Below are 23918 nucleotides of genomic sequence, written 5' to 3' on the forward strand. Positions count from 1 at the left end.
CGCCCCAACCGGGACTAGAACCCGGTGTGCCGGCGCCACTAGGTGGAGGATTAGCCTAGTGAGCTGCGGCGCCGGCCTGAACTGAATAAATTTTAAAACGCAATTGTGGGGCCGGCGCTGTGGTACAGTGGGTGAGGCTGCCGCCTACAGTGCTGGCATCCCATGTGGGTGCTTATTTGAGTCCTGGCTGCTCCACTTCTGATCCCGCTCTCTGCTATGGCCTGGGAAGGCAGTAGAAGATGGCCTAAGTCGTTGGGCCCCTGCACCCAGGTGGGAGACCTGGAAGAAGCTCCTAGCTCTTGGCTTTGGATCAGCACAGCTCTGGCCTTTGTGGCCAGTTGGGAGTGAACCAGCAGATGGAAGACCTCTCTCTCTCTCTCTCTCTCTCTGCCTCTCCTTCTCTCTCTGTATAGCTCTGACTTTCCAATAAATAAATAAATCTTAAAACAAAAAATGAAAAACCATGGGATATTTGGTAACATAATTTTTTGAAATTTTTATTTGATAGGTAGAGTTATAGACAGTGAGAGAGAGACAGAGAAAGGTTTTCCTTCCATTGGTTCGCTCCCTTAATGGCCACTATGGCCGGCGCTGTGCCGATCTGAAGCCAGGTGCTGGGTGCCTCCTCCTGGTCTCCTATGCGGGTGCAGGGACCCAAGCACTTGGGCCATCCTCCACTGCCCTCCCAGAGCACAGCAGAGAGCTGGACTGGAAAAGGAGCAACCGGGACTAGTACCCAGCGCCCCAACCGGGACTAGAACCCGGGGTGCTGGCACCGCAGGTAGAGGATTAGCCAAGTGAGCCACGGCGCCAGCCTGGTAACATAATTTTTAAACAGTGTTTTCTTCTTGGTACTTAAATACTGCAAGTCCATTTTACATTTGTTAAAAAATATATTTATTAGAGAAGACCTTTACTTTCTCTGAAGAGAACTTTTTGATGGAAAGGAGCACATTAAATGCTTAGATTTTTGCTCAAATACATTTATGTGCCTTATCTTTCAATTAAGAGGATTAGTTTCCATTGATACGTAATTGGCAGAAAATTGTGTTGAAAAGTGGTATTATTTAATTCTGGGAGCTGAACGGGTCAGATTTCAGGGATGATTCACTCGTTACAGAACTGGAAAAACACCATCAGTTTGTAAATGCACTCAAGGCTTTTCCACTGTCCTCACCACCCTCACTTCAAAATCACACTCAAGTTCCATGGGTGTGCAAGAATTAAGTTCACTTTTTGTCCTGAAAGACAGATAATTTTTTAAACTTAAAAGATTATCTCCCTGGTTTCAGAGATTTAACCCGACAAAATCTCTAACTCTGGGGCCCTCGAGTCCCCCCTGCAGCTGCTGGCTCCAACGCAGGGAGCCGTGCAGATGCTGAAGCGGTTGTGGGTCACACAGGCAAGAAAGAAGAAGCAGACATTCCACAGCTGCCTGCAACAGCTCCCTTCCCCAGGGCCCCCTGCGGCTCTATCCGCGCAGTCACTGTACAGCCACTGGGGATCCCAGGCCAGGCCAAAGAAAACCCAGGGCAGCTTACATGTGTCCCAGTGCTACAGCAAGAAGTGAAGCTACTTAAAGAGTAACCATTATTTCCAACAATTAGGTGGCCCCAAGCCAAAAAAAAAAAAAAAAAAAAAAAAAGAGGATGAAGAAGAACATCTGGAGCATGAGAAAATAAAAGATGTTTCATATTTTTAAAATTTCAGCTACTTATAGGAGATTTTTCTTGGGTCTTTGTTAAGGAAATAACTGACTCTTTGACCTTTATTCCTGGTTCTTTTTTCTTCTTCTTCTTTTTTTTTTTTTTTTTTACTTTGGGGTTGGTGGAGAATATCCAAGTTGAAGAAACAGAACTTAACAGTTAATTCAGCCATCGTAACATAATACACTCATGGGTTTTAAAAGGATAATGTATATGATGGTCATATTATTAAAGTTCTCACAAGTTCTTTCAAACATTTCAAAGACGGAATTAATGGTACTAATGATATGATAAAACTAAAAACAAGCAGCAGAGACTATTGTTCCCTACTTGGGAATAACTGATGCTCTGGCAGATGCCAATTCCTTAGGATAAACCAGAAAGGAAGGGGCTAGAAACACAGAGCTCCACTAAAGAACTGTACTGGGGCCTTCGATGGTGCGTTTCGTATTGGAGCATTAGTTGGAGTGTTGGCTGCTCCACTTCTGATCATCTTCCTGCTAATGTGCTTGGGAAGACAGCAGAATATGGCCCAAGTACCAGGGATCCTGCCACCCATGTTGGAGAGCTGGGTAGAGCTCTGGGCTGCTGGCTTTGGCCTGGATCAGCCCTGGCCATTGCAGCCATTTAGGGAATGATCAGCAAATGGAAGATCTTTCTTTCTCTCTCTCTAACTCTTTCAAATAAAAAATAAATAAATCTTTAAAAAAAAAAAAGAAATGTACAGATGATGATTCTCCCCCAAAATTACAGTTTTACCCTAATCATCTTCTAGGATTATAAAGACAGGTGTAGATAGTCATTTTTATGTCTTGAATTTATAATATTGTTATAATTATTAATAATTACATGGTCAGAAAACCATTATTGTATCATCATAATTGCACCGCTTGCAAGAATTCACTAGATATGATCTGGAGAACAGTAACAAAGATGATATTAAAATTCACTGTGGATTTGTATGATTCAATGGCCTCATTTACACTTCTCAATAGTTTTATCCCCATTTTATGGATGAACAGATTAATGAGACAGTCAGAACGTAAATTTTTTACTTTAAAGTCCATGCTCTGGTTATTATGCTTTATGGACTAAGCTAAATATGACATTTATGCATTAATTTGGAACATTTTAAGTATTTTTAAAATCAATTTTAGAGGTTTATATTATGTTATTAAATTGCTCAATTTAGGGAAACACAGCCTTTCCATATGGGATGTTAGTTAAATCTCTCATTGCTTATAATTCCTTTTTCTTCTCTAACTACTGATGTTTTAATAGCTAGGAAAAGGCTTATTACAACCAACATATTAGTAATACAATTTCCTGAATGTTTTCATATTCTAAGAATCCTGAATTTCAGAGTCCTATCTTTATATTTTGATTCTCAAAACTTCAAAGCAAGGAAGCTAATAGATAACAAACACTGAAGCATGTAAATACTGAAACAGGCCTGACAATTTAGAAAAAGGAAAACTTTGGTTTCATGTCCATGCTAAAGTATCAGTAAGAAAACTTCAAGCCTCAAAAGGCCCTTGTTTACAGTTCAACAACATTCCTGCAAGACAATGCAATACTCTGCAGCAAGCAGGGACACAGAAGGCAGAAGCTGATGACATATGGGGTGCACAGAACTTCTGGTTAATGGAAGTTCTGAGATGTAGATATAAAAAATGATGTGTGAGTTGGTGGGAAAAACTGTAAGGCAAGTCAATTTTTTAATTAAAAAATTATGTAGCATAAACAATGCTAATGAGCCAAAAGCCCCAAGAGATCAGGATTGTATCTGCTTCGTTTTAATGTTCCACTCACTTTTCATAAGTGCCCGTCCACTCACTTGAAATACCTCAAGCAGAACCCTGTCTGTAAACCAGAGTTTTGAAGATTGTCTTTGTTCTTGTTCTTAGTAGCTCACCATTTCCCACTCGAGTTGTCAACCTGATGACAAATCACACACACACACACACATGCACACACTCACATGTGTGTGCACACAAAAAGAGCCCAGAAATCTTGAAACGAATCTCCAGAAAATAAGTACCTGGGAGTTCCTCGTAAATTTCATCGTCTATGGGCCGGCCGCAGGTTGGTGGGCCACTGGCTGGCAGAGGGTGGTCAACGTCGTCATAGACTTCTCTTTCATCACCATCCTCAGGGATCACATCGGATTCCATGTCTGCAAAACATGGTTCACAGAGCAGGTTCGCAAAGACTGAGAAAGAGAGTTGTAAGAGTATAGTTCCTAATAAACACAGGTGTGCAAAAAGCAATGTTCTTAGGCACTATGTCCTTACTTTAAATTTTTTTAAAAGTTGATTGTTTGTAAATAGAGGTGCTAGCTGGTACTTATAGAAAAGATGCTTTTATAAATCTGAAGTCAAAGGTGTTATTATTTTTTTTTCTTAATACCAGTCATGGTCCCTTGGTCATTCTCAGAGAAGTCTTTAGCTTTGCATGTGAAAACTCGAATCACTTGTTATTCACTTGTTCCACTGACTGCTCTTACCTTGCAATACAAATTTCAGCTGCTGTACCCATTCCTCGGCGTCTTTGGGAGAAGCTGCTGTAAACTGACAAAGAGCAAATAATAAGAACAAAAATCACCACGGAAGAAATGAAAGGTATGGTCACGTTCTTATCATTTCTTTAAGACCATTAGTAATTCTTTTCATGTCTAGTGGTACTTTTCTTGCAAGGATGCTTCTTATAATGTACAGTTAATTTTGACAAATTTACGTAATTGAAGCAGAGGATGATGGATTTGAAACTCCGATCAGCAGCTGGCAGCTGTGCAGGAAAAAAAGCTGCTTCTCTTCATCAATGTCAAAGACAGAACTGATGAGCAAAATTTGCCCTTGACAATTAGAAGACACCCATGAATTTCTTTCGACTGCTCGGTACAGTTTTCTTAAAAATGTTCTTGTCAGATTCCAACACACTACCTGACAACTTAATTAACTGGCTTTCAACTGCAATCTCAGATATTTAAAACTTATTAAACATACATTCCATAGTGAGGCCGAGCTGATGGCTCTGGATGTGCAGGGCTGACGTGAGACTTCACCCACACCCCGGCAATACAATATGCATGAACACTCTGATATTTTTCTTTTGACAATTTTACTGTTTCTGCTATGTGATTCTTTTAGGAAATTACATAGTTCCATTAAAATAGATATAAAATTCAACATGTGAAGTAACTGATAAATGACACATTTGCTTGATCTTTTCCAAGAAGATATCACTTGAACTAATCTGAAATTTAAGAAAATACGTATTTCTCTGTCTATAAGCATTCAATGTACAAAAAAACAAAAAAAACAAAAAAAAAACAGCGCTTAATATTAACATGTCAGGAAGAGCAGTTTTAACAAAATGTTAATATCTCTATAAATGAAATGAGAACATTTTATCAACTTAATTTCAAGGCAACATAAAAACTCCAACCTGATAGATGCGTTTATCAGGAGCAGAGATTTCAAAACAGCAATCTTTCTTTCCATCCTTCCTAAGGGTGTTATTCATTCTGACACTGTAGCCATCTATTGCAAATTCACCTTTCTGTTGTTTGTCTGTTCAAGATAAAGGCAAAGTTGGAATTTCATTTACTGCTGTGAATATAAATGCTCAATTATCTTTAATTGAGATTTTCATAATTAATTCTTGGAAAGAGTATTGGTTACATTACTTTAGTATAAAGCTTGAAGAACATTTCAAGATATCATTTTTAATTTTAAAATATGGCAGTATTGGGGATGCTTGGTTCTAAAACAGACATCGTAAGGAACCAGAGGAAGAGATTCAAGTCAGTCTTGCTCAGAAGGACAAATGGAAACACAACACTTTTAAAGTAGGACAAACCTAACAACTAGAACTTAGAACTTGCTGGACAACCCTGCTACAACTCAATGGTTCTTTCACACCAAGTATGCTAGCGGGAGAGTCCATCTAACTGAAAATTTTCTGGGCTTTATTTACCGCTCACCAAATCCTTCCCATAGCACCACCAACAAGAAAATAAACAAAAAGCCCTGGAGCTGCGGTGATGGCTCAAGTACTTGGGTTCCTGCCACCCATATGGGAAAACCGAGTTCCTTGCTCGTGGCTTCAGCCTGGCCAAGCTCTAGTTGTGGCCTGGCCCAGCCCTTCCTGGCTGTTGCAGGCATTTGGAGAGTGAACCAGCAGAAGGCAGACCTCTGATGGTCTCTGTCTCTCTGTTTCTCTCTCTCTCTGCCTTTCCAATAAATTAAAATATTTTTTAAAATTTTAACTCTAAATTTTAAAAATGAAACAAAACAAACTACTAATTACAAAAAAAGATATGAAAGAGATATAAATTACTTTGATGGAGAAGAGCCATAAAACAAGGTTAGAAGCTTAAGTTACAAAACACAGAAAAAGGTTTCCTAACCAGTAAGGGGAGAGCTGAATGAGCAGTGACGCACACATATGGGGAGGAGTCCAAAGGAAGGGTAAGCTGAGTCATCCTTCCTACTTTACCCAGTCATGTTGACAGTAAAGCTGCACAGCTATAGGTCTATCTCCTAGATTGACACAATATCTAAACCACGAGTAAGGACAAACTGCCCCTTTTCCTGAGTTCAGGGGAAATAACACACATGCTTCCACATCACGGGGCGAAGGGCTCTCTCAACACAGTGTACAGTAAAACAAGCATCTCCTTTTCTTAAACGCATTAATTTGATGCCTAAAGCAACCTACATTTTTGAAAGGTCATGAGATTCTATCTGATTTAAAATATCAAATGAGAAAAGCCTGAGCTAGAAATTCTTTTTATTTATATGTTTATTTTAATTTGAAAGGCAGAGTGACAGTCAGAGAAAGATCTTCCATCTGCTGGTTCACCCCCAAATGCCTGTGACCTCCAGGAACTCAATTCAGGTCTCCCACAAGGGTGGCAGGGACCCAATCACTTAAGCTGTCATCACCACCTCCCAGGTGCATGTTAGCAGGAAGCTGAAATTGGCAGCAGAGCTGGGACTCAAAAGCTGAAATTGGAGGTGGAGCCAGGACTCAAACTCAGGGGTTTGGATATAGGATGCAGGAGTTCCGAGAGGTGGCTTAACCGCTAAACCAAACACCCACCTCAGAAATCAACTCAAATCTGGACGCTCTAATCATATTTAGTCACAATTTACAACTCTTTGGGTAACTGAAAAAGGAAAACAATTCAAAATTTTTGAAGATTATTTTGTGGGAAAAAATGTACAATTAATTCTCTGAGGTTTAAAAGTATGGTTTAAAAATTAAAGCAAAATTCTCACAGTGTATATAATCAAATAAGTTTGGGAGACTCTTGGCTGAATTAAACAAGTTAAACAGCTTTGTTAGTTTAGAACTTCTTGGGACCCTTAACATATTTCTATCCTGATTGCATTTCTAAGAGAAAGACTTAGTATGCAGCATTCCCTAAATTGATTTATTCATGGAACCCTTTTTTTTTTTCACAGAATATTTTATGTATATGATGCTCCCAAGACATATTTTACAAAACAGTTAACTAAAAAAAAAAACAAAAAAAACAAACAAACAAACAAAAAAAACTAGGAAACAAGTATTAAAATTGGCTCATTCTTCTAAAATTCTCAAAGAAGACTAAATAATTCACTTACTCATTCAACAAATTTAGTAGTAATACCTTATCAGACCTTTCCTACCTTCTCCCTGAAATACACACACACACACACACACACACACACCCCATAAAAATCTGAGTGTTACACAAGTACTAATCAATGCTCCCTTGGTTTGCAGAAGGAATCTATGCCTACAAACACTGGAAGTAAACTGAGGCAAAGTATCAAAGCTGCACTGAACAATTTCCTTAAACTCCCAGGAGAAACAAGATTTTTAAGGACCAGACGTGGAGTCAAGACTGCACTCTTGGCCAGTGCCGCGGCTCACTAGGCTCACCCAGGGCACCGGCATCCCAGGTCCTAGTCCCGGTCGGGGCACCAGATTCTGTCCCAGTTGCCCCTCTTCCAGTCCAGCTCTCTGCTGTGGCCCGGGAAGGCAGTGGAGGAAGGCCCAGGTCCTTGGGCCCTGCACCCGCATGGGAGACCAGGAGGAAGCACCTGGCTGCTGGCTTCGGATCAGCGCAGCGCAGCCAGCTGTAGCGGCCTTTTGGGGGATGAACCAACGGAAGGAAGACCTTTCTCTCTGTCTCTCTCTCTCTCACTGTCTAACTCTGCCTGACAAAAAAAAAAAAAAAAAAAAAAGACTGCACTCCTGGGTCCATCTAATCTAAAGCCACATTTTCAGTCTCTGGTGCGATGAACAAGAGAAGCCACAAATCCAATTCACAGGTGAGCATCCCAGATTATATAAACCCATCCTTGCTCAAGGACAAGCAAACAGAGAAAAGCAAACACACACAGGTGCCATAAAAATATTACCTAATACAGAAATGTAATTTAGGATGCAGAAAGCACAGGCAAAGCAACAGAAAACAAAGTAAACATCAGACAACAGCTCTGCATCTTTTATAAGGGCAAAAAGACAAACAAACCACATGCACTCAAATTCTGAAAGAGATGAAAGTTAAAACAAGGTAATATAGAATAAAAAGAGAAATGGATTACAGGGGTAGAAACTGAAGAGAAACAACTGTGGGAGGGAATAGGAAATGCATCGCAAAACAAATGACAGATGAGAAGTAGCTAAAAAGTAGAATTAACAGTGCTACAAATGAGATCAGATCTACCTCAAAAACTCCCTCAACAGACAGAGAAACAGAGAATAAGGGGCGAGAGTGGCAGAGGGAATAAAAAGAAGACAATACGGAGCCCTAGCAGCCGATGGGTTGTATTTGAGGACAAAGAATTACTTCAACATCTGTGTGTGCTAAAGGTGTGGGACCAGAAGAGAATGGAAGGAAATTCGTAACTCGTTCTCAGTAACTTTGCAAAACCAAAACCATACAATAGTCTTTAGTTTACATTAGCCAATATGGAACAGGAAGTCCAGAGATGAAATCAGCAGACTCAGCTATAATCAGACCTGCTTTGCTTCCTTCATATGAGCGTCTCTTTGGGACACAGAAAACGTCAGCGTTATGTGGTAATCCATGGTAACTTCTACACAGATTCCACAGGGCTTTCTGGGAGTCTCAAAAGACTCCTGTCGATTTGTTATAGATTGCTTAAAAATAGTAAAATGTCAATCAAATAAGATTCTGTGAGTTCATTATTAAGAACTAATAAAGTATTTTATTCTAAGTGAACTTAACAAACAGCAGAGAAATTATTCCTTTAAAGCCCAAGACTTTAAAAAACGTTAGTCACTGGGGCCTGCACTGTGGCGCAGTAGGTTAAGCACCTGCCTGGGAAACCTATTCAGGTCCTGGCTGCTCTGCTTCCCATCCAGCTCTCTGCTATGGCCTGGGAAAGCAGCAGAAAGTGGCCTAAGTCCCTGGGATCCTAACCTGCATGGGAGACAGGGAAGAAGCTCCTGGCTCCTGGTTTCGGATTAGCTCAGCTCCGGCCTTTGTGGCCATTTGAAGAGTGAACCAGTGGATGGAGGACCTCTCTTTCTCTCTCCCTCTCTCTAACTCTGCCTCTCAAATAAATAAATAAATCTTTAAAAAAAATGTTAGTCATTGTGCTGGAATTCTATAATACTCATATATACTTCTCTAACTTCTCAATGCCTTTTAAACATAATTTAATATTTCCTTGATGATACATTAGTATCATTTATTGAATATTTTTGTATAATAATACATTGATGTCCTCAGGATTTCTGAGGTGTTTGTCCCTCTGTTAAGTTTCCCTCGGCTTCTATTTCACACTCTAACCTTGCTTCTATCACACTGCTTGTGTTTCGTGTCTGCAGAACTGAAAGCTGCCAGGAGAAACTAGATAATGAAATCTATTAAATCTGTAACTTAATTTTATACAATTCTAATCCAGTAAGTTCAAGGTAAAAAGCAGTGGGCTCTGATTTCCTACAAAACAAAAATGCAGGAGGCTAATGACAGCCATTTCCTTCTATTTTTTTAACTGGCTTTTAGGGTTTACATCCGTGTTCTACTTTTTTTTTTTTTTTTTTAAGCTGTCAAAAGGACAACTCACATTTACTGAGCTCCTTCTGTATGTCAGGAACTCAATATATCATATTTAATAGATACCCAGTGCTGATACAAAGCTTAACCAACCTGTTCATGGTCACACAAATGTAGGTAGTAAAAGCCAGACCCTGGCATAAGTCTGGTTCTGAAGCCTTGTATTGTCAACTGTTTCCTAGGAAAATGGTTCTCAAAGTATATTTCAAGAATCATCTATCGGTAGCAGGCATTGTGGTATGTAGGTTAAGCCACAGCCTGCAAGGCCAGCATCCCACATGCACACCAGTAGGAGACCTAGCCACTCAATTTCTAAACCAGCTCCCTGGTAATGTGCTGGGAAAGCAGTGGAGGATGGTCCAAGTGCCTGGGTCCTTGCACCCATGTGGGAGACCCAGAGGAAGCTCTAGGCTCCTGGGTTCAGCCTGGCACAGCCCTGGCTTTTGTGGCCATTTGGAGAGCGAGCCAGCAGACAGAAGATCTCTCTCTCATTCTCTGTCTCTCCTTCTCTCTCTGTAACTCTGCCTTTTAAATAAATAAAAAATAAATCTTAAAAAAAAGAACCATCTATATCGGATGCCTGCTAAAAATGCAGGAATGGCTATTACACGGCACTTGTAAGCATCTCTGGGACTGGGTCCAGGAAATCAAACTTCTGCAAGCATTCTAGGTGATTTTGATACACACTAATGTCTGATCAACCACTGTCCTAGAGAGTGAATGTTACTTATGAAGTCACCAGACCTCATAAAGAAGATAAACATTATCTCGTATTTCCTCCTGTAACCTGGGTCAAACTACTCTGATCCCTTTATGGGCTCCTCTACTTGGAAGAGTTATGTTCTAACAAACCTTGCTACTTTCACTGTCCCCAGGAAAGCTCATCCAATCCCAAGGATTACATCCCTGTCAACATCATGATTCATAATTCTCTACTTTCAGTCCAGTTTCAAAACTGTTATCGAAATCTTTTTTAAGTTTTTACATTTAAAAGAAAATTTAGTCAGGGCCGGTGCATGGCTTAGCAGGCGAAGCTGCTACCTGTGATGCTGGCATCCCATAATGGATACAAATTCATGTCCTGGCTGCTCAACTTCTGATCTGGCTCCTTGTTAATGGCCTGGGAAAGCAGTGGAGGATAGCCCAACTACTTGAATCCTTGCCACCCACGTGGGAGACCCAGATAAAGCTCCAGGCTTCAGTTTGGCCATTGTGGCCATCTGGGAAGTGAACCAGCAGATAGAAGATTTGTCTCTCTCTCTGTAATTATGACTTTAAAATAAATAAATGAATCCTTAAAGATAAATAAAATAAATAATAAAATTTTTATTTATTTGTTTTCAATTTATTTGGAAGGCAGAGAGAGAGAGAGAGAGAGAGAGAGAGAGAGAGAGAGATCTTTCATCTGCTGGTTCATTCCCCAAAAGCTCCCAACAGCCAGGGCTGGGTCAAGCCAAAGGCATGAACCCAAAACTCCATCTGGGTCCCCCACGTGGATGCCAGGACCCAAGCACTTGAGCCATCACCTGCTGCCTCCCAGGATGCACATTCGCAGAAAGCTACTGTGAAGTAGTTGAGTGAAGTGGTCAAGACTTAAATCAGGCATTTCAATACAGGATGTGAGTATCCTAAGCAGCAACTTAAACCACTACACCAAATGCCTGCCCTGTGTCCAAATCTTTAACTTCTCCCTCTATGTGTTTTATCTCTTGAATATCCAGAAGGCACACTGAGTAGAACATGATCACAAAGGAGATCACCTTAGCCTCCACACTGTGATATTTCTTGCTGTGGCACCCATCTCAGTAAATGGCCCTTCTGTTAACTCCCCCTGAAACCAGCAAACTGGGCTCCATTCCTGATCTCTCCTTTTCCCTCACCAGGGACCCCTACGTTCTCCCTCATGCTCCACAGCAATCTATCAAACCCCACTCAGTTCATTTTTCTTGCAAATATGCTTACTTTTCCCTTCTTCACTGGCTCTCAGAAAATACACTTAAAATACCAATCACTGTCAGATCATGTTAAATGTAGCATAAATACAGTACCTACATAATTTCAAGTCCTTCAGCATTCTTATGAGTTTTGGACATTTGTCAGCTGGGGCTCCCTGGCATTCAGCATCTTTTCTACTTAGTTTCCAGATTGTCAAGAATGAAGCCAGGAAGAAGGCTGACTTTCCTTATTCCAGCTCAGTAAGTGGATGCTCCAAACTAGGACCAAACCTAAAGTAAGTAAAAAGCAAGAATCAAGGAGTTCAGAATCCCTTCTGGCAGCAAGGGCAGTCACTGAGCGGTGGCATTGCACAATGTCAACATCACAGGGCCTGGCATGGCAAGACCAAAGCCAGCAGTATCCCAGACAGACTCTCCATGGGTTGGGCTGAAGTTCTAGCCACTTGACCTCTCTTAGTTCTTGTCCACTTTCTGAGCCTGGTTGTTTAGCCTTTCCATCAATTCTGAGAGCTGATATTCCCCCAATCATCTCCTTTGGGGGCACAGTTAAACAAAGTTGGTTACTGTTATTTGTACCAAGCATGCTAGCTTGGTCCAAATGGCTAGTGAACAGGAGATCCGAAGCGTGCTCAGCAATGTTTGATAATATCTGCTACTTATGTTTAAGGAGGCCTTTCCCCCTCAGTAAATGACTCATGTTATTTTCCTAAGTATTAATATTCATTAGTAAGGAATGCCCCCCTAATAGTAACCCTTTCATTAAATGCTATCAAACTGATTATCAAGTTGCTATAGCTCCTCAGAGATATATGAATAACCCCCCCTTTTTTTTGCTTTAGAATAACAGTGTATGGCAAGCATAAAAACCAAGTGGTTTGTGTATACAGCCACACATTTTCAACTTAGGGACTTGATTGCAAAACAAGGTGGTATGAAGTAGCTGTGAATGAAGAATGAATAAATTCTAAGCATCTTTGTACAATGGGAATTTAAGCCCCCCCTTTTTTTGCTATATCTACTGTTTTCCTCTCGAATTGAGGTTCAGATCATAATTATGATATAACACATACCTATTGTTAAGATAATCATTACAAAGAGATTATCTAATGTCCTATATATATTATCGTCTCAGAGCCTTCTACAATACTTAGAGAATAAATGGCTCTTCTGCTATTCAGGCCACACGAGAGCAGCTAAAATGCCTAGGATAAGCGGCAGCTCCTTTATGAGATGATTAAGGCAGGAAACCTCTGCCTTCACTCACTGCATGCTCAGCCACTCATGGCTTCAGAACGCGTTTTGCCTCCAGTCTCACCTCCTCCAGCCCTTTTCCTGACAGCTGTCAACATGATCTTTCCAACACCCTGTCAGAATCTGGCATCCTACCTGCTTGCCTTCACTGCTCAGAGCATCAGCTGAGCCCCAGACAGCAAAGGCCAAACTCCTGACGAGGGCAGGTGAAACGCTCGCAATGTGATCCTGCCCCTCCTCCACTCACCAGCTCATTCACGGGCTCATCTTACTGTTAACAGGACCTCAGGGCCAGTGTATCACACCATTTTGCAATAATGCTACCTGACATGGATGTCAAAGAATATCTATAGGAATGGATATTGCTATAGCTATATATCTAAACATACACAGACATTTATCTCTATGTATCTATATATATACACATACACACAGATGCAGCAATATCTATATAGCTATATAAAGAGATAGAGCAATGCACTGTTTCGTTTAAAATATATCTGCCAGAGGGGCCAGTGCTGTGGCATAGCAGGTAAAGCCATCACCTGCAGTGCCAGCATCCCATATAGGTGCTGGTTCGAGTCCCAGCTGCTTCATTTCTGATCCAGCTCTCTGATGTGAGCTGGGAAAGCAGCAGACGATGGCCCATGTCCTTGGGCCCCTGCATCCGCATGGGAGACCCAGAAGAAGCTCCTGACTCCTGGCTTCCGATCAACCCAGCTCTGGCCATTGCGGCCATTTGGGGAATGAACCAATGGTTGGAAGACTTCTCTCTCTCTCTCTGCCTCTGTCTCTCTGTGGCTCCGCCTTTCAAATAAATAAATCTATCTTTAAAAAAAATTTCTGATAAAAGGTAGAATTAATTATTCCTACTTCTTAAAGGGAAAAACACTATTCTTATTTATATACCGGATGGAAACAAAATCACAATAAAAATTTTAAAACATCAGAATTCATTTAACAGTTTATATATGTCGCTCCCCCTCTTCGTGGAGGAATGACACAGGACCCTGCGCTGTTCTTTCGTCTGCTCGGCCTTCCCCGGGTTTGCTGCTGGTTCTTCCCGGGTTGGCTACTATCCCTTCCACCTCCGTGGAAGGGCAGTTCCCCCTGGCCGCATTCCCCACTTCCGCAGGGGAGCGGCACACCGCCGGCCGGCTCGTCTCGGGGGGCTGCACAGGTGTTCCCTCAGATGTTCCCCTTAGATGTTCCCGGTGCATGCCGTCTCTCTCCTCCTTTATAGTCCTCCTCCGCCAATCCTAACTCGGCTGCCCACACGCCGAGTACGCTGCTCTCCAATCAGGAGCAAGTCCTACAGTTTATTGGTTGAACTGGAGGCAGCTGTGCGGAAGCTGTTTACTTCTCTCCCAGCGCCATATTGTGGGAGAGCAGATGCATAGAATAAGTCTTAATTCCAGTAACTCAGTCCAGTCCGGATTGCTCCCCACAATATATACCATCATGATAGTATTATAAAATGCTAATGCCCTAACCCAGGAGATTGTGTCTATCAAATGACTAGGCAGAAAAAAAGATAAGTTTGTGTGGCTGTTTTAAATTGTTGTCACAACACCACAGGACTTCTAATTATACAAATATACTGTCACTTCAATGAAATTCAAGAAAACATGAAAAAGAACCACAATGCTCTTTTTGACATCAAAATACATTTTATACACAAAAAATTTCAAACTGAACAGCTATTTTCCCTCTTTTCCTACGAATGCTGAGGTTGTGGGGGAAGTCAGAGAGAAGGGAGGTCAGTTTCAATGAAAAATGTTATTTCCCTGCTGAGTCCTGAAAGTTTTATTATATTAAATTATCTGTATTAAGCCCAAATTTTCTACTAGCTTTTATCATATATTTAAAAGACATTACAGTGAAGAAATTATAACCACATGATGTAATAAATAACTCTGATATACATTTAGAATGACTTGGTAGGACCAAGGCTACTTATAACTGCCACTGGTGCTGGGATATTCTTTAATGGGATTTGGGAAGAAAGGGCAGAGACAGCCCTGAAAAGGGTGGGTACTAGGAACTAACAATCCCTCCATCCAAAGCGGGAAGAGGTAAGTCTCAGATCATAATGCTGATGCAAGATCACATAGAAGGGAAGTAGAAGAGGAAAGATACAAACAAACACAAAAAGATGGTTTGCAACAGGTTCCTAAATGGCCTGTCATTCACAGGCATCTTGGAGGGGTTGGCAACAATCATTGAGTTGTGTAAAAGGCACAGCTTTGGAGCCCCAGCCATCTGCTTTAAATACTGGTGCTGCCTTCCAACAGCCCTGTGTTAAACTCTCTTAAGATTCGTTCAGCGTCTTCCTAAATGGTGCTGTTGCCCATCCATCCTGAATAATACTATCACAACTTCTTCCTGAAAACCCAGTCTGTCACGGGTCCTCTGCTTTAGGTCATACTCAGAACAAAATCCTTAGCAAAGCCCATATGTCAGAAGGCTCTCATCCGTGGACCTCACCAGCCTTCGATGAACCTCTCCTCACTCACACCTTGCTCTGGGCTGAATCCCAACTGCAAGCCCCTCCATGGCCTTGAATGACACAGAAGCTCTCCCCCTGCCTGGAATCACCACTTGGCCCTTCTCTACTGTTTCAGTTCATCTGTGCTGTCATAACACCTGGGAGTGGGCCATTTATAAACAACAGAAAATTTATTTCTCACAGCTGTGGAGGCTGGCAAGTCTAAGATCCAGCATCTCATAAGAGCTGCTCTCTGCTAAAAGATGGCACTTCGTTCCTGCATCCTCCAGAGGGGATGAGTGTTGTGTCCTCCCATGGCCAAAGGACAAAAGAGGGGCTCCAGAGGTCACTCCAGCATGTTTTATAAAAAGATTGGCCTCATTCATGAAAGCAAAGCCCTTGTGGCCACCTTCCAACTGCTCGTCCTCAGGGTTAAGTCCCAGCACATGCTTTGTGGAAGGTCATCTATGAGTATATTCAAACCATAACATTCACCCAGGAAACTCTCCACCTGGAAGTCTTCCCTAACTCAGCGAAGCATTAGCTTTCCCTCGCTTGTGATCCAAAGGTATTTTGTCCAAATCACTTACCGTACTGAACTGAAAGGATCACTTTACCTACCCAGCCCCCACTTTCAACTTCACCACATCTTCTTTCTCCCACTGATTTCTACACCACAAAAAATGGGAGCACCTCCAAGAACCTTTGGCTTCTCAGTGCCCACTGCCTACCAAGTGTCCAGAAATGTTTATGGAATTTAAAAAAATGAATTAATGAGTGAGTGAATGAACGAATGCCTTGATGGCAATCTAAACACCTAGGTCCTAAGACGTTTGATGAATTAGACTCGTAACAGTCACAGGAAAAAGGAAGGACATGAGAGGATGGATGTGCTTTCATAAAGTGATAAAATATGTTCTATAGATATTTGCTACTTAAGGGCCCCCAATGGCTATGAATAATAAATACAGACAATATTTATGGGTACAAAGGTAAGTGCGTTATTTACCCTAGAGGGCAGAGCTACTCTTTCGAAGCCATTACTATCTTGATAGGTCAATATGTTTTTTGGCACACACAGTAAGGTAGAAAACGTGAACACCATATCTGTCAAACAGTAACAAAGTACAGTTTAACCTCGTAAGTGATATCAACTCCTCCTGTGCCTCCGTAATCCATTTATCTAAATCTTACTTAGCTGAAGGATTACGGTTCTCATATATCTAAATAATTCTTTCTAAAGTTTAGGTAAATGGTTCACATGAACTACAGTCAACATGGCCATACAAATGAACTAACTGATCTTGCAAAAGAAAATAAATATTTTAGTTGACAGACTTTTTTTTCCCAGAAAGAAAAGATATAAAGGAAGGAAATCAGAATCACAACAAATAAGCAATTAGAAACTATTCAAAGATAGATTTTTTCCCCCAGAATATCCAAAAGGAAAGGAATTAAGCTGGAAATTCCCAAGGAAGTGACATAAAGAAAAAATAACCATTAAAAACAGATTTGAAATCACTGGAAACAGGAGGTGCCACAGTAACAGAGAGAGAGGATCTGAAGGAAATATAAGCCAGATCTTCAACTATCGACAGGAAAAGAGAATGTGAGAAAGGTCATTTTTTTTTTTTTTTTTTTTGACAGGCAAAGTGGACAGTGAGAGGGAGAGACAGAGAGAAAGGTCTTCCTTTTGCCGTTGGTTCACCCTCCAATGGCCGCCGCGGCCGGTGTGCTGCGGCTGGTGCACTGCACTAATCCAATGGCAGGAGCCAGGTACTTATCCTGGTCTCCCATGGGGTGCAGGGCCCAAGAACTCGGGCCATCCTCCACTGCACTCCCTGGCCACAGCAGAGAGCTGGCCTGGAAGAGGAGCAACCAGGACAGAATCTGGTGCCCCGACTGGGACTAGAACCCAGTGTGCCGGCGCCTCCAGGTGGAGGATTAGCCTAGTGAGCCGCAGCGCCGGCCCGGGAAAGGTCATTTTTAATAAGAGAAGTGGTTACAGGGGATAAATTGATACAAAGTTGTTAAAATAGGAATTACTGAGAATGTTACCACCATAAATTCTCATCAAATAAGAATATAAATGGGCACTTAATTAATATCTAAAAACTCCTAACTAGAATGTATTGAATTGGTCTTGCAGTAAAACCCCAGGAGTTTTAGAAAGACTTGTTGAGCTGGTATGTACCCATCAGGACAAGGACTGGGGCAAACCCTGATTAGTTTTCATTGATTCTCATTCTTTCTCTCTCTCTCTTTTAATGTTTTCACTGCATCTATTGAGATAATCATACTATCATAATTATAATTATATAATACATATTATTGTTAATATATTATTAATTATGTTATTGTATACAATTAATATAATATATTAATATATTATTAATTATATAATTATATAATTATCATCTTACAATAATTATCATTATTATAAAATTTATTTATTATGGGGCCAGCGTGGTGGCGCAGTAGGTTAATTCTCCACCTGCAGCACCGGCATCCCATATGGGCCCCAGTTCTAGTCCCGGCTGCTCCTCTTCCAATCCAGCTCTCTGCTATGACCTGGGAAAGCAGTAGAAGATGACCCGAGTCCTTGGGCCCCTGCACCCGAGTGGGAAACCGGGAAGAAGCTCCTGGCTCCTGGCTTTGGATCAGCACAGCTCCAGCCATTGCAGCCATTTAGGAAGTGAACCAACGGAAGGAAGACCTTTCTCTCTGTCTCTTCCTCTTACTATCTGTAACTCCATCTCTCAAATAAATAAATATAAAAAAAGATTTACTTATTATTTATTTGAAAGTTAGAGTTACATAGAGAGAGAAGGAGAGACAGAGAGAGGTCTTCCATCTGCTGGTTCACTCCCCAGTTGGTGGCAACAGCTGGAGCTGTGCCTATCTGAAGCCAGGAGGCAGGAGCTTCCTTCAGGTCTCCCATGCAGATGCAGGGGCCCAACGACTTGGCCATCTTCTACTGCTTTCCCAGGCCATAGCAGAGAACTGTACTGGAAGTGGAGCAGCCAGGTCTCAAACCAGCACCCATATGGGATGCCGGCACTGCAGGCGGTGGCTTTACCTGCTATGCCACAGCACTGGCTCCTTTCATTGATTCTTAAATAAGTCAAGAATGAGAAGCAAAATTGAACCAAAGTCACAGGAATTTGAGGGGCAATCACTGTGGTTGTGTAGCAGGTAAAGCCGCCACCTACAGTGCCGGCATCCCATATGGGTGCCAGTTCAAGTCCTGGTTGCTCCACTTATGATCCAGCTTTCTGCTAAGGCGTGGGAAAGTTGTAGAAGATGGCCCAAGTCCTTGGGCCCCTGTACCCGTGTGGGAGACCCAGAGGAAGCTCCTAGCTCCTGGCTTTGGATCAGCATAGCTCTGGCCATTGTGGCCATCTGGGGAGTGAATCAGCAGGTGGAAGACCTTTCTGTCTCTCTCTACCTCTGCCCTCTATAACTCTGCCTTTCAAATAAATAAATAAATCTTTAAAAAAAATTTGAAGCCTCTCCCCATTGTTCTGGCCTTTCAGTATGGAAAGGTGAGATGCTGACCTAAATTCACAATACTGTACAAAACCATGTTTCTATAATAGTAACACAAGTTTTTGATCTAAGGTAATTATGACAGAACTGGGACTCCAAATTTTCTGACAGAGCCACCCGTTTACCCTTAGCAGAAGAAAGAAGGCTTGTTTACAGTTTACAATGCACACTTCACTGCTGCCAGCGTTCCATGTGGACACAGTGTAAATTAGGAATGGAGTGCAATATATTCTTCATTTGCTAATCCCACCAGCCAAAGGGTGAGACCAACTTCTAGTATTACGTAAGTACTACAACCTTATCTTAAATACAGCAATCTTATCTGTATGTTTTAATAATAAGGGAAAAAGCCCACAAAGCTACACATAATGTCAAACATAGCACAAACTTCAAATCTACACTGATAAGTAACAATTTCACGGGAAAACTAACATCAAGTGATATTGGTTCTTATGCCTTTTTTCTCCTTAAAGTGCCCTTTCTGGAAATGGATGTTATCTATTTCTATATGACCCTTTCTTTACAATATTCAACTTTTGCCCTGCTTTCCCTAGGAAAAAAACCAAAGTAGGAATTTACATTCATAAAATTTCATTATTGTTTCTTTATTTGCTCAAATAAGAAAATAAAATGATGACTAGGAGAGGTTTAATAACAAATGCAGCTTATTTTTAAGAAAATTATTACGATGACAGTAGCAGTTAAGAACATGGTCTCTAAGCGAACTGCCTAAGTTGGAAGCAAATCCCAGATCTGCCAGTGACCACCAGCTCCATGACCTTGAACAAAACTTAACCTCTCTCCCCTCAGTTTTCTTAATAGTAAAATAAATAGGGATAATAACAGGACCTACCTCATAGAGTTGTTTTGAATTAAACAATTTAATATAGCTGATGTGCTTAGGTAGCTAAAGGGCTTAGAATGGTGTCTAATATGCACTAAACTCCACACACATGCTTGCTGTTATTATTTACACCTGTAAAGGGTGCTGAGCAATGTGATGCATGCATTTAATTTAATCTAAATTCTTCTTTTAAAATGTTTACTTTTTTCTACCTTTAAAAACCCTCTTTTCTGGAATTTTTACAACTATAGCCCGGATGATAAATATTTCCTAAGGTCAAAGGTCACTCAGATGAAAGTCTTTTTTTTTTTTAACTCATTTTCCTAATTCAATTAAACAAAATTGTGTTTTTTAGGGTATCCTGGAATTCGGAGCATCTGTCAGATAATGAAATAATAAATCAGTCTTAGACTCTAACTGTTAAAGTTCTCAGTTGTCCTTTCTCTTTTTGTACCCAAAACAGGAGGGGCTGGGGAGGAGACAGGAAAATGGCCATAACCCAAGATGCAGCAGAAGCTGAAGTAACTGAACGCCAACCTTTATCACTTCCGTAATAATAGAAGACTGTTTTGTTGAGAGCACACCACCGTTTCTGCCATTCAAATCCCAGAAAGCTGTGATCTGCAATAAAAGGGGAAACAGGATACGCATTACTATGAGGAAGGCCATTTCCTTATTGTCAACGGAAAAGTTAGTATGATTTCTAAGGTTCCTTTTAACCCTAACGTTCTATGACTAATTAATACATGTCCTCTAGTCCAAAAGACCAAACCAAATAACAACAAAAAAACCAACAAGGCTAAAAAGAATAAAGGGAAGCAGAGGTGGGGCTGCCACATTGATGGGATCACCTGCATGCTAACCAACTTTCCTAAGGAGCACAAAAAGACATCCGACTCCACTGTCTTGAGATAATTCAGCTGAGTCTCTTTTTCTCATCTGTTATAAAAGGGAAGGGGAAGGGCTGACCTAAAATATTTCTATTATCTCTTTCAGCTTTAAAGCTCAGCTAAGAAAATGGAATATAAATAGAAGGGCCTACAGCGACAACCTGAGAGATAAGCAGAATGGTACTGAAGAGGCTTTCTGCTGTTCATTATCCACATCATAACATCACCTCCATTTTTCACTTCCATTAAATATTGGCGTTGAAAGAGTAAGACCATATGGTCAACTCCCAGTTACCACAGCCAATGGAGAGGAACACCGAGTAACAGACAGTGGCATACGAGATGCCAGGCTTGAGCTGAACCATAGGAGACCCCGTGTAAGCCAGGTCAGGTGCAGGATAACCTGCTGCTCGACAGGGTGGGTTCAGAGAGAGACCCCACTTTTGAGAATACAAACACAGCCCCCCACTTTCCTGTAAGAGGCAAGAAACAGCTCCTGAATCATGTGCAAATAACCAAGGTTGACAATGAAAAACGTGACCTAATGTTTTCACATTAAAAATTCTTTAAAGCTAAAAGTTCCATCTCATGGTTTGGATAACATCGTGCAGTTCTTCTTTTAGTTTTAAGGTTCTTCAGTCACCTAGCGAGAACGCTGGCTGCGCGTGGATTCGGCCAGCGTCGCATGACGCCTTCTGTAGATTTGCCAGTAGAGCCCTGCAGTTTACCTTTTCTGCGCTTTTCCAGGTAGCCGGCCTTCACAACAAAAGGAAGGTCCTGTGCTGCAATCGGGGGAAACTGGCTTCCTGTGGGCAGCGGGGGAGAAAAAGGACCACGGGTAAATCATTTTAGAAAACACAAGTGCCAGATCTCATTACACTCACTGTACTTTTAATTACCGCAATTGCTCAAACCCAAGTCTATGAGCCTGACTTCAGATGCATTCCACAAACTAGTCCCTCTCGTCTTCCGGTCAGTCTCGGAGAGGAACAAAAGCTCTGTGCTCCCACATCTTAATGTCGGACTCTCCCAATACACGGTGCTACTTCTCTAACTGCATTCTGTAAGGACGTGACTTAGGAATTACCATAAAGAAATGCAGGGGCCGGTGCTGTGGGTTAGTAGCCTGAGACTATGCCTGCAACGCCGGCATCCCATATGGGCTGTCCCAGCTGTTCCACTTGGGATCCAACTCTGCTATGGCCTGGGAAAGCAGAACAAGATAGCCCAAGTCCTTGGGCCCTTGCACCCAGATGAAGCTCCTAGCTCCTGGCTTCTGCCTGGCCCAGCCCTAACCATTGAGGCCATTTGGGGAGTGAACCAGTGAACAGAAGCTCTCTCTCTCTCTTTCTCTCTCGGCCTCTGCCTCTCTTTCTCTGTAACTCTTTCAAATAAGCAAACAATTTTTTTCAAAAAAAAAAAGAAAAAAGACTAAATCTGTACCTAATAAACTACAATAAAATTTGATGCCACAAGCAATACTTACTATGAATTCTAAATTCATGTTTCTAATACAACTATGAAATCTTTTATTTCATTCCTAGGTGGGAGGAGAGCAAGTTTTTTAACTAACAATTTGTTTTTTTTTTTTTAACTTTTCTTGCTATCTGTCTTATATCTAAGATTTAATAGCCATGTACTGCCCAGTATTGTGGTATAGAGAGTTAAGCTGTCACTTATGACTTCGGCATCAAATAAGAGTGCTGGCTCAAGCCCTGGGTGCTCCACTTCCAATCTATCTCCTGGCTAATGTGCCTGGAAAAGCAGTGTAGGATGGCCCAAGTGCTTGAGCCCCTGCCACCCATGTGGGAGACCCAGATGGAGTTTCAGGATCCTGGTTGCCGCCTGACCCAGCCGAGGCCGCTGTGGCCACTCAGGAAGTGAACCAGCAGATGGAAGCTATCTCTCCCCACTCCAAAATTATGCCTTTCAAATAAATAAATAAAAATATCTTTTTTAAAAAGTCATGTAATTTTTTTAAAACAATAAAAGTACGTTAACGGTAATACTTTTGAAGATTAGGTTTTTTTTCAAGTTCTTGGAAGAACCATTTGATTTGTACAGCACCATAAGCATACAGACATTTAACACTTCTTGAAGATTTGTTATAACACAAAAAAGTGGTAATTTTCCTTTAAACAATATAATTTCTCACATTATTCAGATGTCGTACCATTATACCCACAATGATCAATATACTGTGTGTGAATTTAAGAAAATTCAGATTGGCCCAGAGAATCAAGACTACACAAACACTGGCAAGATACACAAAGAAAAGGAAATTAAGGCCAATGCAAACCTATCTGGTAGGCAACAAAGAAGGGCTCCCCGACATCTTCCATATGCCACAGTCACATTATCTCACTAAGAGAAACTATGCAACACAGACAATTACACTACACTATTCACAATTACATCATCTGCTCTGTTTCACCAGCAAAATTCATACCCTGGTCCTAATACCAAGTTGTGTACTGAGACTTGGTCCTTTAGCATATAGCAGGCAGTCAGCGAATATTGTCTTTTACTGATTATTATGTCAGTATAACTGTAACTATTATTTTAAATGATGACTATGTTTGAAAATGATTCCCCCACAATGCCTTTGATATAGATGCTTGATACTACCAGGTCCAGTCTCCCACGGTCTCCTTGCCTGCTTCCCTGAGCTTAAAGTTTCTTTGCTCTGCTTTTAATAAAACTAATGTACTAAGTTGAGGGAGAGTACAGCCAATCCCATAGATTCCTTGAATAGAAGACCCATGAGGTCATTTACCTCCTCTATAGACAATACCTCAAAGTTTGGGCTTGTCTTGAATGAAGGTTTTTGCAGGACTCCCAGTCACTGAGCAAGAAATAACTACCGATTGACTGAAGACCATTTTGACTTCCTCAAAATGCCCCAAAAACACAATATTGCTGACCAATCAGAAGAGGGCCACAAGCACTGCAAACCAATCAGGGACCTACAGGTGAGCTGAGCATGTATGTCTCAACCCCAACTTCCATCTTAAAAGTCTTTACGCCTAACCCCTCGAGAAGCATGGGAGTTAGGCAATTGGTGCCTAGCTCCTTGTTCTGCACTTTGCAATGAATGCCTCTTTCTTCCACTACGTGGAGGTCAGTGATTGGCTCTCAGGTGAGTAGACTCG

General features: G+C 41.3%; 1 protein-coding gene across 2 annotated transcripts in view; it reads right to left on the reverse strand.

The window, feature by feature from the left end:
* SKAP2 (src kinase associated phosphoprotein 2) overlaps positions 1-23918 on the reverse strand; it is a 181525-nt gene that overhangs the window by 52848 nt on the left and 104759 nt on the right. For both annotated transcript variants that reach the window (XM_002713727.5, XM_051853255.2), the window contains exons 5-9: positions 21495-21572; positions 20414-20497; positions 5154-5278; positions 4213-4276; positions 3748-3882 (exon numbers count right to left, since the gene is read on the reverse strand). In XM_002713727.5, the coding sequence (XP_002713773.1) occupies positions 3748-3882; positions 4213-4276; positions 5154-5278; positions 20414-20497; positions 21495-21572 (486 nt within the window). The remainder of the gene's footprint in view (positions 1-3747; positions 3883-4212; positions 4277-5153; positions 5279-20413; positions 20498-21494; positions 21573-23918) is intronic.

Source organism: Oryctolagus cuniculus, chromosome 16, assembly GCF_964237555.1.
Source record: "Oryctolagus cuniculus chromosome 16, mOryCun1.1, whole genome shotgun sequence".
Lineage (NCBI taxonomy): Eukaryota > Metazoa > Chordata > Mammalia > Lagomorpha > Leporidae > Oryctolagus > Oryctolagus cuniculus.